This window comes from Oryctolagus cuniculus, chromosome 21 (genome assembly GCF_051225735.1).
Source record: "Oryctolagus cuniculus isolate XC-2025 breed Fujian yellow rabbit chromosome 21, ASM5122573v1, whole genome shotgun sequence".
Taxonomy (NCBI): Eukaryota; Metazoa; Chordata; class Mammalia; order Lagomorpha; family Leporidae; genus Oryctolagus; species Oryctolagus cuniculus.
Genome location: NC_142887.1, coordinates 18640228 through 18655302, shown reverse-complemented (window position 1 = coordinate 18655302; position 15075 = coordinate 18640228). Strand labels below are relative to the sequence as shown.

The window sequence follows — 15075 nt, the reverse complement described above, 5'->3', positions numbered from 1 at the left end:
ACTTGAATTCCTGAATGTAAGAATAGGAAAAAGGAGGGGAGAAGATCAGCCATCACATTAGTTCCAGCCTCAGCTAGGAGTGGGATATTGGCCAGAGGCCTCACCTCCTAGCCTTGTGAGCCTCCCACAGGCTGCCTAACATGGTAACCAGCATCCCCCAAAGCAAGGGATTCTAGAGAGAGAGAGAGAAGAGAGAGAAGCCGCAGTAAGCACATCGTTCGGCAATCTCAGAAGTGGCTTACCACTCTGCCTCGGGCTACTGGTCACAAAGATCAACCCTGGCCCAACAGGAGAGCTCAAGATGTGATCACCAGGAGGCAGGGAGCACTGGGGTGTCCCCGAAGGCTCCTACCACATCTGTGAGATACATACATACATACATTCCCCTCACCCTCCAGAATTTGAGAGAAATACATTAAGAAGAAGAAAAAAAAAAACCCTAACTGCTTAGTACAACGAGCCATCACCATGAAATTTCACGAGCCTCCAGAGATGTTAAAAAGTCAGCTCCGAGAATCAATAATCAGAATGGCTTCAGAGTTCTCAAGGGTAATACTGGAAGCCAGAAAGCAATAAAGAATGCTTTCAAAATGTTTGAAGGCAAATGATTTCCAAGCTAGAAGTAAACCCACCAATGGAGAACATCGGAGAGGCAAAAATCAAATTTTAGAAGCTAGAAAGTACCTCCCTCTCCATCACACACACACACACACAGACTCTTGAGACTAACTATGGAAAATATGATTTGGCAGCATAAAGAAAACTAGACATGGAGGGAAGGAAGGAGAGGCAGGTTGAAATATAATTTAGGCCGGCGCCACGGCTCAATAGGCTAATCCTCCGCCTGCAGTGCCGGCACACTGGGTTCTAGTCCCGGTCAGGGCACTGGATTCTGTCCCGGTTGCTCCTCTTCCAGGCCAGCTCTCTGCTATGGCCCGGGCGTGCAGTGGAAGATGGTCCAAGTGCTTGGGCCCTGCACCCCATGGGAGACCAGGATAAGTACCTGGCTCGTGGCTTCGGATCAGCGTGGTGCGCCGGCCGCAGCGCGCTGGCCGCAGCAGCCATTGGAGGGTGAACCAATGGTAAAGGAAGACCTTTCTGTCTCTCTCTCTGTCCACTCTGCCTGTCAAAAATAAATAAAAAAGAAATATAATTTAAGTGCTGTGTACTCAGTGGACCTTTTAATTCTGGAAATGTATGTGCCTCAATTCTGGGAATAGGAAAATGTAATTATACTCATCACTGTTAAGGAAGTAAAAAAGAACTAAGGTATGTTCAGTCATGTTTGGGCAATTGCTAGAAAACGTGGGAACACAGGAAGACAGAGAACAAGACATAGCAGATCTGGATCAAAGTAGGGAGAAGGAAGCTCCAGCATGGTGGTGAAGGGAGACAGTGCTGGGTCACACAGTGTGCCCAGGGTGACAGCTGTGTGCCAGGCCAGCAGGGCAACCAGTCCACAGTGGAGCAGGTCAGGATCCACAGGAAAGAGACTTTCTTTTCAGGATGACAAAATTGATGGAAAATCTGGCACATGGAAATATCTTAGGGGAATTTAGACACTTCATGAAGGGTTTGAGGTCAAATCAATCTTAAGCTCATAGAAAACTAAGCAAACAACAAAAAGAAAATACGGATATTAAAAATTAATTCCTGGGGTGGGGGGTAAAATTATGAAATAAAAAGCAAAATCCTTTACAGCATGGCTCAGCTATGACTAGAGTTTCCAGTCATAATCATCTCAACACTGAATACTGACCTAATCAAACAGGAGAGCACTGTAAGGGGAGGGGGAGATGAGACCCACAGTGGGAATTTAGTCTACAATGTGTAAAACTCAAATACCTAGCTTTAATAATACCTATTTTGAGATCAATGTTAAGAAACCAAAATGATCTCTGCGAGGTGGTCATGGAGAGAGCGATGACAACAAACTGTGGCCATCTGTGTGTTATCCTCTTTCCAGACTTTACCCGTATTTGATCTTGGAAAAATATGCTGGAGCGACCAGTGATGAGGCAGCAGCCAACCATTAATTCATTCATTCATTCACTAAGCCCTTAAAGGGGACCTACAGATAGTGTATTAGTCCCTGGAAAGTTGACAAAAGAAAACAGATGGCCCAAGTGCTGTCTTCCCTGGCTTGTAGTCCAGTGGGTTTCTCAATACACCAAGCAATTCAAACTCTTCTCTATTGAGAGGGTTAATGAGGTGGAGAAGGGATGGCCAGACATCTGCTTGTCTTCAGTTTGTCAAGGCTTGTGACGGGTGGCTTCTGTCGGTATTCCCTGGGTGAGGTGCCCTTGGAAGGCTGGGAGGGCTTAGCCTCAAGGCACAATGGGACCCGAGCAGGTGGGTAGGAGTCGGGGGTAGACAGCCCATGTGGTCACAGTGCTCACTCAGCACGGGAGCTTGTTTTCTGAAGCTCCAGAGTGACCCACGGCCTACTTCAGGCACGTCAGTCCTTGTGCTGCTTTGCTTGCGTGCCCTTGTTTGATCCTCACGACAGACCTCCAAGGTAGCCACCATTAACCATTCCCGCTTTCAATATGAATGACCCAGAGTCCAGAGAGGTTTTGTGATTTGCCCAGGGTCATGCAGCTGACAAGCAGGAGAGCTGAAATTCAAATATAAGTCTCAAGTTCAGCCTTTGAGCCTTGGGACTGGGATTTGTCTCCACTCAAGGTTGTCGGCTTACGGGTTGCAAGATCTGAGCTCCAGCTCCTGCACTACCTTTAACCGGCCGAGTTCCTTCCCTTCTTGGTGTGTTTCCAGATGAACAAAGTGGAGGGTGTCAGCTCAGATGACAACCAAGAGTCGACAGCACATGTTAGGGTGAGGGAAGTTAATGGTAACAGGCAATGTATGAATATGGTGCAGGGCTGAACAGTCTTCCCTCTTCCAGGTCTCACTTTCCTTGACTGTAAAATAGGTGGCATTACAACACACATCTGTATTTTTTTAAAAAGATTTATTTATTTGAAAGAGTTACACAGAGAGAGGAGACGCAGAGAGAGAGAGAGAGAGAGAGAGAGAGAGAGAGTGTCTTCCGTCGATGGTTCACTCCCCAGATGGCCGGAACAGCCGGAGCTGTGCCGATCCGCAGCCAGGAGCCAGGAGCTTCCCCTGGTCTCCCACATGGGTGCAGGGGCCCAAGGACTTGGGCCATCTTCTACTGCTTTCCCAGGCTATAGCAGAGAGCTGGACTGGAAGAGGAGCATCCGGGACTAGAATTGGCGCCCACATGGGATGCCAGCGTTTCCGGCCAGGGCATTAACCCGCTGTGCCACAGTGCCGGCCCCAACACATACCTGTATTAAAGAAGCTTATGTACCACTTGCCAAGGGCTCCATAAACGCAAGCCCCTTTTCATTCCTGCCCTGCCCGCAATGTGCTCACAGAGCTGCACCCACACTTGCACTTCAGCAAGCAGCCTCTCCTGGTAAGGTCAGAGCACCGTGTTGAGGAGCGATCAAAGCGGAAGCAAGCGGGTCAAACAAAACAACTGTCTGACAGCAATGTGTGCTGTCGCCCTTTATTGGTTTTACATACGAGTTAGTTTGCGAATACTTTCAGGAGCATGTAAGTGTGAAATTGGAAAGCGTCACTGCAGGACTGCCACGAGCCACCGCACCGGCAAAAGAAAGGGGAGGGGGAACCAGCAGACAGGCCAGGGATAAGGAAGAAGAAAGGAGAGAGGCAGAAAGGAAAAGGAAGGTGAGCCCTACATGTGGCAGGACAAGAGGCTACTGGCGGGTGAGTAAACCAATTTTAAAGTTCAGAGCCTGTGCATCCAGCTGTATTGTTGAACACACACCCTTACTTGATTTTTTTTTTAACATAGCCCACATTCATTCCCCTCTGTGCTTTAGATCAAGACATTCTCTCTATCTGGAATTCCCTTTCCTGGTAATGGGGACCGCTCAAGGCCTGTCTACCTTTCCGAACCTCCCCAAGGAGCTAGAACACTACCTAACATGTAGGAGGATTCAACGGTATTTGCATTGAATGTGAGGACTAACGTATTCCTCAGGTTCATGCTTATTTACTGTTTCAAATGGAAGAAAAAATAGCCTCAATAATCGGTCATGGCAAAGACCCTTTCTTGTTTTGATTCAGAGTCAAGCTCACCAGGAACCCATTCTGTGGCGGGAAATCTGTGCTCCAACAATAAATAAAAACAACAAGAAAACCATTATGGACTGAGGTCTTACTAAGTCCCAAACACTCCTAAGAACTTCATCTGTAATAAATCATTCAGTCTTCAGACAACTTCATGAAAAAGCAACAAGTCTCAAACCCCTTTTACAGAGGACACTGAGATGGGTGACCAATGTCCCACTTTGCCTGGGATGCAACACTTTAAGTGCTAAAACCAGGAAAGTCCTGGCACATTGGCATGAGAGCACAGAATACCATGGCACAGAGATTAAGCAAGTGTCCCAACACTAATGTGTCTAAGCCAGGACAGGATTAGAACTCAGGACCTCCCTCACCTCCATCACCACCATCATAGGCACAGACGAAGGCCAAGACATCCCACTGAGGCAACAAATTAGCCAGGAACACACAGAAGGCCGTCCTCTATGCTTTCCAGCACGGAGCCTGGCACAAGGTGGCACTCAAATGCCTGTCCCACTGCAAGCTAGGGGTGACAGTGTCTACAACCAGCTGCCTGACTGTGGCTAAGTCACTCAACTTCTCTGGGCCTTAGGTGTTTCCATCTTCAAGATGAAGGAATCAGACCAAATCAGGGATGCCAGAGCAATGTGACCCCCCGAGTCTGGAGCAGACAAAAATCACTGATCTGTCACTATTTCCTACTGGACCCAAATTTGAGCTTCCAAATCCTTCTCACTTGGGCACACTGGGCCCACACCCATCTGTAGGAGTCGAAGCTTGGCATAACTAAAGCCAGCAGCCTCCCTTGGCAGTCTGTTGGTGCTAAATCTACTCCTTCGAATTGTTCAGTTCTCTTGGGATTTGGCACTCAGATTAACAAAGACAGGAAGTGGACAAATGACAAAAGCAAATGCAACAGCAGAGACAGTTTCTTAAGACTGGGCAGCCCACTGGACTGTGTGTACCTCACTGTACAGCACAGCCAGGCGCAGCAGACTCAGGACAGACCACATGAGCTCTGAGTCTGGGCTTCCACCTGCTGGCTGTGTGACACTGAGCAAGAAGGTGATGTCTTTATTTCTTGATTTCCTCAGTGACAAAAATTCCAACAGTACTTACATCGTAGGGTCATTATGAGGATTCAATGGATTAATATGTGTAAAATACAAGTGTTTAGCACACAAAGTACTACATGAACATGTTTCAAAAAAGCTAATGGAAAATGGTGCTAAAAGTTTATTTTGGTGCAAATGATTTTTTGAAATCCACACAGGTTTTTTATAAGATAATTTTCCCGTGAACTTTTTGAAGAAACCTTAGATACATGGATTTCAAAACTTTCTTATACTAAAATAAATTAAGCTTTTAATCACATTTTCACAAACTTTTTCAAGTACCTCGTATATAATCAAAGTACTCAAAGCCATCACTGAAGTGGACAGTATTTAAGAGATGAGGAAGCTGAGGTTCAGAGGAACTAAGTTGTCAAGGTCACACCAACCTGGTTAAGCAGCAAAGTCAGACTCAAATCCTGGTTCCAAAACCTTTGCTCTTGGCCACAAGACTATATTGCACCTCAGCAAACAAACTCTCCGCTAAGAGAATCAATGGTGGAATAAAGATGATTCTTGATCATCTGTAGGGGCTTGCTAGACTGGGGCCACCACACTCCTGCCTGCCAACATTGATCATTTCCAGGACCCAGCCACTGCTTTTAAGCTGGTTCTAGAATGCTGCCTACTTGGAGACCCTGCACCCACACCATCACTAGAGAGAAAACACCAAATACAAGCATCAGCCTGCAGAGAAGCAGACACACGGAGTCTCTAACTTCGGAGAAACAGGGGAGTATTGAGATTCTGGTGCCTGTATTTGTAGTTCATTCCATCTAGTGCCTTATTTCTAAAGTCACTTATTCAAGAAGTGAAGAAACAGACAACTCCAATCCACTGGTTACATTCTCCAAATGCCCACATGGCGGCTGAGACAGGCCAGGATAAAACCAAGCGCCAGAAACTCAATCCAGGTGTCCCATATTGGGGGCAGGAACCCAATTACTGGAACCATCAATGATGCTTCCCAGGGTCTACATTAGCAGGAAGCTGGACTCAGGAGCCAGAACTGGGTATCAAATCCAGGTAGTCTGATACAGGACACAGGCATCTCAACTGGCACCTTCATCGCTAGACTAAACATCCTTCCCAGTGCCTTCTTTTAGAAAGCAAGAAAGGTGGACTCTGTGCATCACCAAGGCTGGTGCTTGCAGTGCCCGGAACAACAGAAAAGAGATCAGAGATGGGTTTCATTCCTGCCTCAATTCAAAGACTGCAAACCCCAGGTTAGTCTGTTAAGCAGGTCACTGACTGGAACTCAGCAGTTTGAAGCAGGTGACATGGAACTGGTGCATTCTCCCATTACGGCGACTCCACAGGAGTGGGACACGGCAGGAAAAGGTCCTCCGACATCAGAATACATTACCAGGTAGGACGCCCAGCTCTCCACCTACATTTTTAGAAACCAGTTCAGTGGCTCCCACTGCTCCTCTGACTGCACGGATGACCAAGACAGGAAATGTTCTAGAAAAATATGGAAACACCTTTCCCTCCAAAGGCTCTCAGGCTGCTTACAGAAAAAAGTAGGTCCCACCAAGACCAAAAACTGTTTACATTCTAAATGGCTGTTTCTTTTGCAGATCAATTACCCTCAATCAGCACGAACAGAAACCACCTCTCTGGGCTGGTAACTGACTCTTAACAACACTGCCACGGGAGAAACTTGGGAGTTACCTAGCAGGGGAACGAGTTTTAGCAAGAAACACTGTTTCTACCGTCAGCATTTGCTCCATGAGTACAACATACAAGAAGTGAAAGTACATTAAGGGAAGCAAATTCAGAGAAAGAGTGAAAGGAAATGTTGAACAAAATTTTAACAAAGCAGGGACGGAAAGCACTGAACAACGCAGTGGTTACAGGAAGCCTGGCTTGGAACCCAAAAGACTCAGCCACTTACTGTGTGATCTTGTAGAAGTCACTGAACTACCTCCTCCTGTAACTAAAGGAGCCCAAGTGCTACTTCAGTTTCCTTCTCTGAAAACTGGTAATGGCAACAGTATACTGTCCTTAGGGTGTTAGTGAGACGTAAATGATACAAGAGAAAGGTACCTTTACAACTCAGTTTTTTGGGACTGTAACAAAGTATCTAAGACAAAACTACTTATGAAGGAGGGCTTGTTTTAGCTCATGATTTTAGAGATTCACAGTCCAGGATCAAGTAGGCCCCAATTGGTTCAGACATTGAAAACACATGATGGCAGCGGTGGAGCGTGTGCAAGATAACACTGAGGGGTCAGGAGGAAGGAAGAGCAGCTGGGCCTGAGTCAGGCTTTTTTTTAAGATTTTATTTATTCAAAATTCAGAGTTAGAGAGAGAGAGGCGAGGCAGAGAGAGGTCTTCCATCCAATGGTTCACTCCCCAGTTGGCCACAATGGCCAGAGCTCTGCCGATCCGAAGCCAGGAGCTTCTTCCGGGTCTCCCACATGGGTGCAGGGGCCCTCGGATTTGGATCACCTTGTACTGCTTTCCCAGGCCATACCAGAGAGCTGGATCAGAAGAGGAGCATCCGGGACTAGAACCAGCACCGTATGGGATGCCAGTGCTTCAGGCCAGGGAGTTAACCCACTGAGCCACAGCGCCAGCCCCCCTAATTCAGGCTTTATTACCAACCATCTCCTCACTACTACCTTTCAGTCATGCCCTTAGGAACCTAACGACCTCCCAGTAGCCCCACCCCCTAAACATTGCAGTTGGATTATGTTTCCATCCTCTTTCCAGGTGACAGGATGCCTTGGGCCTAGTGGGTGGGTTGGGGTGGGTGGAGGGACAATCTCTGGAGATAGCCACACTAAGATCCAAACCATGGTAGGACTGCAGCTGGAGCACGAGCCAACATTATTCACCAGTTTGCCTTCATACATCCTTTTACCTGAACTGTATTTGGCAGATGTTTAGAATGTTTACTATGTACCAGGCAGAGTCTGAGGACTCGATTTTATAGAAGGAAGTCAATGGTTAGACTGACTAGACTAACGAGCCAGATTTAAATCTGGGAGCATTAGTACTCTTGAGAACTACATGAAAAATGGTTCCCATGGAGTCCGGCACGATATCTGCCACAAAGTCCAGAAGGAAAGGTGGATTCTGACAACATCAAGGGCAGGCTCCATTTGCCTTTGACAGACAGGAGGCTGAGTGGGTTACCTGATCTGCTTTTCCTCTCCCCATTTAGCCACATCCTTTGCTGCCAGCTCTTGCATCCCAGGTTATTTCCTAGCTCATGTCAAATCTGGCTCTTCTAGAAAAATGAAAGGACCTGGCAACTTGAGAGCTTGAAAGGCAAGGTAATTTAAAAGACCCAACTAGTTAGGAGTAGTAAAGTGGGACACAGCCAGAGGGGTCTGCAGGCCCTGGTACAGTCACCTCTTCCAGTGGATGCTAGTTATACGGACACATCTACCTTAAGAAATTTCAACAACTTCTACAATCAAGATCTGTGTATTTTCTATATGTTATGTTACAGTAACAGATTAAAAATAGGACCCACCCCTCCCATTATCTAAAGCATAAAGCAGTCCTTCACAACAGGTGTGCCACAACTGGGTCACAGTTCCCCCAGGTGAGTCACCTGTGGCAGCAAGCAGTCTGGTCAGCTTGCCCCAGGCAATGTAAAGATCCCATCCCTTTTCTGGGTAAGAGCAGTAAACAGTGTTCTTTGATATCAAATGAACAGCATCTTCAGTCACACTTCTTCCAGCCAGTATCAATTTATTTTTATTTTATTTTAATTTCTTGATGTTTAATTAGATTCTTTTGCCATCTCCAACAAATAAAGGAGAGTATACTCCATTTCAAGGTAAATATCTCTAGGCTGCTCTTTTTTCTTTTTTTTAAAGTTTTATTTATTTATTTATTTTTGACAGGCAGAGTGGACAGTGAGAGAGAGAGACAGAGAGAAAGGTCTTCATTTTGCCGTTGGTTCACCCTCCAATGGCCGCCGCGGCCAGTGCACCACGCTGATCCGATGGCAGGAACCAGGTACTTATCCTGGTCTCCCATGGGGTGCAGGGCCCAAGCACTTGGACCATCCTCCACTGCACTCCCTGGCCACAGCAGAGCGCTGGCCTGGAAGAGGGGCAACCGGGACAGAATCCGGCGCCCCAACCGGGACTAGAACCCGGTGTGCCAGCACCGCAAGGCGGAGAATTAGCCTAGTGAGCCGCGGTGCCGGACAGGGCTGCTCTTTCTGACATCATTCTCCATCTCACCCTTCCCTGGGTGATCAACCTCCCATTCTCTTCCAACTTCGTTTCCCCATAAGCGACGGATCGAAAAACCTAAAATAAACTTTGATTACTTCTCAAGTCAACAGATACAATACAGACTACACAATGGTTTTCTCTTTGAAAGTTTATTGTTATTTTAAAAAAAACCCTAGACTTTACACATTTTACATTCACCTTTCAGAACATTTAATGGTACCAGTTAAAGACACTATATAAAAAACCCACCAGCTGCTTGAAACAGCTGCAGATTTACCGTGTTCTAGTATTAAAGTGGTTTGAACTCTTTGGAAAAATTGGTGTAACATTAAGCCCTAAGATTTCAAATTCCCAGATGAGGAACAAAAATTATCAATCAGGAGGAAATTAGTAAAAATTCAAGGTTAAAAGAAAATGACAGGAGAAAAACAAAACAAAAACATTGTGAAAAATAGGATTTCCCTTTCCCTCCCCAGGGTTAGGTTAAAAAATGCAATCAACTCTGTCTCACACCACTCCCCACCGCCCCACCATTTCTCTTAGAAAAGCCACCCAGTCCTAAACACGGGATCTTGTACACAAGTACATGTAGCCTGATTGGCAGATCAGCCTCTGGGATCGAAATCTGGCCCCCGTCAAAAGTTTAAAAAAAAAAAAAATAGTAAGTTAGGTAGTTACACATTCTTAAATACTGTTATCCAAATGAAGAGAAACATCCTGGCTTTGGTATGGCAACAGGAATCTATCTGAAAAACAGGATGGCTGGCATGGGTTGAGAGAACAGCAAACACTGTTATCTCACACTTAAGGCAAAAGCCTCTAACACCACATGTGCAGGTTCTGGATTAAAAATCACACATGAACAGGATGTGTCTGGACCAATCTTTTCCAAAGTATCACTTGAACAGTTGGTGCCCTGGGGTCCAGCAAGAGACAGAACTTTTGGATTAACAATGGCCACCAAGACTAAAAGCCAGCCTCTTCTAATTCTAGCAATTTCTAAGTCTGTTCTCCCTCTCTGTGGAGCTTCTCTCCATCACACAAGTTCCTCCATCAACTAAGAGAGCTTCCTGTACACTGGTCAACACAGACCTGTGACAATGGGTCAACTGCTGATTTTTCACCTGTGGGATGACATTAAAAAACTAAATCTTCTAGGATTTAGAACGTAATTTACTATGTAGTGTCTTGAGTCCACTTCACATTTTTCCCCACAGTCACTAGATCGTAATTAATGGTTGCCTCTGAGAGAAGGCAGTGGTAGGGTTGAGACCATTTCTGAAGCACAGTCTCAAACACCCTCAAAAGTTACAGAAGAGAGAAGGCAGAAGTGCCTCAACCCTGTCTTCAAATTAGCACTTACTTCACAAAAGCACAAAGGTACCACCAGACTAGGAACGAAAAAAAGGCAACTTCCTGCTGCTTCAGTGTGGCACCTCCAGTGGTTACTAATATTATCTTTTCTAATAAAAACAAACTTTGGTATACTGTTCAGGAGGACAAGGAAAATGAGCACTAAAACAACTTTTTTAAAAAACAGAGGCAGGCGTGGTGGCACAACAGGTTAACTTGCTGCTTGGGACACCCATCGGAGCACCAGTTCAAGTCTCAGCTACTCTCCACTTCTGATTCAGTTTCCTACTAACACATCCTGGGAGGTGGCAGATGATGGCTCAAGTGCTTGAGCACCTGTCACCCAAACGGAAGACCTGGATGGAATTTTAGCCTCCTCCTGGCTTCAGCTTGGCCCAGCTCTGGTTATCATAGGCATTTCGGGAATGGACCAGCAGATGAAAGATCTTTTTGCCTGCCTCTCTCTCTCTCTTGCTCTGCCTTTCAAGTGGATAAAAATAAATAAATAAATAAATATTTAAAATCCTAACACCTTCAATGGCAAAAGCATAGTAACTATTACCTAAAGAAATCACCATCACAGGTCACAAGATGATACCAGTAACTACCTGATATGTGACATTACACACACCCATGACAATTTAAGCAAGAGAAGTCCTCCCTCACAGCTCAGGCCATCAAGAACAAATCAGAGGTGAAGGCCCGGCTCTCCATGATGTGGTTCCCTGTGATAAACATGGTAACAATGTGGGTGGGGAAGAGGGGGACAGGGTAGAAACACAGAACGCCCGGGAAACTTCTGCTAAATACCATCATTTTATCCTGTTTTCTAATTAAGACTCCAATAAAAGGAAAGAAAAAAAGAAATAATTTTAAATTAAAATAAAACTATATCTGTACAAGTCTTTACTCTGAGTCCATAAGGTTTGTGGGCCTTTGTAGAAGTCAGATCTTAGGTGAATTATTCATTATCACAGCCCCTCCATTTGCTCTGGGATAAACACATTAAGAGACAACAAGAGAAGCACTGAGACCCAGAAGTACTTATGAACATTTTCCTGGGACGGGTAGGTCTACTAATGACCCACAGAGATGCTGCCAGGCACTGGAACCCCTGCTCTTTAAACATCTCAAAGTATAGAAAACCCCATCACCTAGTGAATCCTTTCTCCAATCAGGGGACCAAAGCAAGGAGCACTCGGGTACAAGGAAGGCCATTTCCTCAGAATTCATCAAGAACAACACAGGTTTACTGGATGTCATGGCAGAGCTTTCCTTGCCTTCAACCTGGACCAGAACTCTTGAGAGGCTGTGAGTGCCCACATCAAGACAAGGTCCCACAGGTATAGAATGGCCAATAACAGACGCACTGATGGCATCCGCAACAAGACTGAAATGTGTACTATGTGTAAGTCTACAGATCACTGATTATTGCACTATCAGTCTTCCTCCCCACCTACAAGAGAAAATCCAGAGAATCAGCCTGTTGCATGGACTATTTCTATCTTCTTGGGAAAAGGAAAGGGAAAGGAATTAGAAGTGAAAACTACTGAAATGACTTCTTGTCCCAGCTTGAGCCAGAACAAATGTGTTTGAATAAAGCACCTGCATTAAATAACACTTAAAATATGGTGACTTCAGCACATTATGAAAATGAAATGTACCCTCCCCCCCAACTCCATTAACTTCAGTGCACACAGTCTACCAGGAAATTTCTGTCATTCAGCCAGTGGAATGGATGGTATGCGCCAGATGTTGCACAAGGCATTTATTTCTCCAAGAAGGCTGAGAGCCAGGAGAATTAATCTCCTTCTGCTAGGACCTCTGCCCCAAGCTTCTGGGAAAACAGTGAATTGGGCTCGACAAGGGAAGTAGCTACATGATCCACTAATCAGATTCAAAACATGAAAATGCACTGTAGAGTGTATTTCGTCCTGCTCTTATTCATGGTAGAAAGATCCAAAGATAATTAACAAAATAGAGTTGTCCCTTCAAGCTCAAAGAAGGCCTTTTCAAAAAGACAAGGTATAAGCAAAAAAAATAAAATAAAAGGAAAGTAAATCAAACTCCCAATACTCCTGAAACTAAGAGAGTCCTATGGTGACTGATGGCTGGAAGAAGTCGAGGCAGGAAACAATGACCCAAAGATGGAGGAGGCCAGCCGCAAAGTGCCTTGCAGAATCCACAACAGTGTTCTCCATTTCCAAGGCCAAGTAACTATTCCCAGCAAGGTAAAAAAATTTCTATTAAGAAAACAAGATAAAACAAAAATAAAAACCACTCCAGAAAAAGGGAAGAGGAGCACTGTAGAAAGTCAAGCTGCTGACCGCCGACGGATCACAAAGAGCCCGCGCTGAAGCTGGCCAAGGTAGATCCTCATCTTGGTGCTGTCACTTGTCTTCCTCACCCAGATCTGTGGGGACAGGAGAGGGAACAAGATGAAAGAGGCTAAGAAGTCCTGAAGAGCAAGTCTTCCAAAGCATTAACATAGCTGCAGGAACCCGATGCGGGCACAAATCTGGCAAGTTTCACTTGTCTGAGTCTCATCCTGCAAGGGCGTCACAAGCACTTCCCAGTGCTGGGCTCTCCTGGGAGGCAGGCATCAGCCTTGAACTCCTAGCTCCCAGCCACCTCACCCACACCTTGGGTTAAGAAAATGGAACACACAACAAGCTGTGTTTCTGTTTCCCCTTAAGCTTAGGAACTCTTTCAGCTGTGGTCTGATTACAGCATCATCAACACTCAAGAGATACAGGTTACTGAATATTAACTTCTCCAAATTTTTGGAAATGTTTTCTTGGCCCCAATAGATTGCTATAACAAAGCCCTCCAATACTCACATTTCCTAGCAATTAAGCTAATGGCTTTGACAGAAAAAGAAGGAAAGAAATACTAACAATAAAATGTCCGATGAGTGAGCTAAAGCCCAATCAGGATCATGACAAGGCCAAAGAGCTAAGGCAGTCCTTTCCCTCCTCACCACACCCCTCTCCCAGACAGTATCAGATCTCTCGCATTTGACAGGGCAGAAAGCATTCCTCCATAGACTTGAGAATGAACTCTTGCAGCAGCGGCCTGTCAGAGCTGAGGAAGACAGCTGTCACCTCAGTAGCCTCGCATGTGCGCAAGGGTTCCCCAGTTCTTCCTGAGTGCTGACACTGCTGAGGAAACTGGGCTTCCCCCCCTCAGAACAATCCTGGGAACCAAAGAGTCTTCAGCGACCCCGTTTACGGAAGAAGAAACCAAAGCTGTGCAAGACTGAGACACTCGTGCAGAGGTGAATTCTGCAGCCTCACAAAGCCCCTTGCTCTTCTCCACTGATGAGTTCCCAATTTTTTGAAAGGTCTGCACCTCACCCATATACCAAGTACAAGTTCACAGACCTATCTCCTCCTTCCTCCACCTGATTTTCAGGTTTAAAAAACCTTATTCTCAGGGGCCGGCTCTGTGGTGTAGCGGGTAAAGCCTCTGCCTGCAGTGCTGGCATCCCACATGGGCACCAGTTCAAGTCCTGGCTGCTCCACTTCTGATCCAGCTCTCTGCTGTGGCCTGGGAAAGCAGTGGAGGATGGCCCAAGTCCTTGGGAGACCCGGAGGAAGGTCCTGGCATTTGACTGGCCCAGCTCCGGCCACTGCAGCCAACTGAGGAGTGAACCAGCAGATGGAAGACCTCTCTCTCTCTGCCTCTCCTTCTCTCTCTGTGTAACTCAAATAAATAAATAAATCTTTAAAAAAAATTAAACTTAAAAAAAAAAAAAACTTATTCTCAGTTCCATCTCAACATATTAAATGCAATTATTTCACAAAAGAAATAAATTAAAATAAAATACACTGACTTAAAAGACCTCACATGCAGCTGAGCCTCTAAAGAGCCTTGCAGAACCATTCCGAACTGAAGGCTGATCCCAAGAGCTGAATTGGGCGTCACCACCATGCTCAGACCCACCCACTGACCTTGCCCAAGCTGAGTCATGCAAAGGCCATGCTCCAGTGTCACTTCAGCTTTGATCTGGAAAGTGAGCTGGGGCTTTATGTCCCCACTGCCAGTGCTGCATGCCACCTATGCACCAGGACATCTACCCTCCAAGAGACACATCTCAGTGACACCACTGGTCAGACCTGACACTCACTCTGTTGTGTCAAAAAGTGACAACCTTTAACAAAGAAAAAGTTGCATTTTTCTTTCTCTCAAGGTGGCACAGAGAATGACATATGGACTGTGAAGCTCGGCTTTGGTGCTAGAGGCAACACGTGCTTGTGTGGAGCAAGCCCCACAGCCTGATGCTA

The 15075-nt window shown here is 45.8% G+C and overlaps 1 protein-coding gene across 6 annotated transcripts in view; it reads right to left on the bottom strand.

The window, feature by feature from the left end:
- The window catches only part of SUDS3 (SIN3A corepressor complex component SDS3), a 92391-nt gene that overhangs the window by 41942 nt on the left and 35374 nt on the right, over positions 1-15075 (bottom strand). For 4 of the 6 annotated variants that reach the window (XM_070065985.2, XM_089323257.1, XM_002719802.6 and 1 more), the window contains exon 12: positions 9570-13202. The exons of the other annotated variants lie outside the window; for them this stretch is intronic. In XM_070065985.2, the coding sequence (XP_069922086.1) occupies positions 13104-13202 (99 nt within the window). In that variant the 3' untranslated portion in view covers positions 9570-13103. Of the gene's footprint in view, positions 1-9569; positions 13203-15075 lie in introns of those variants that run through there. 6 annotated transcript variants of the gene reach the window in all.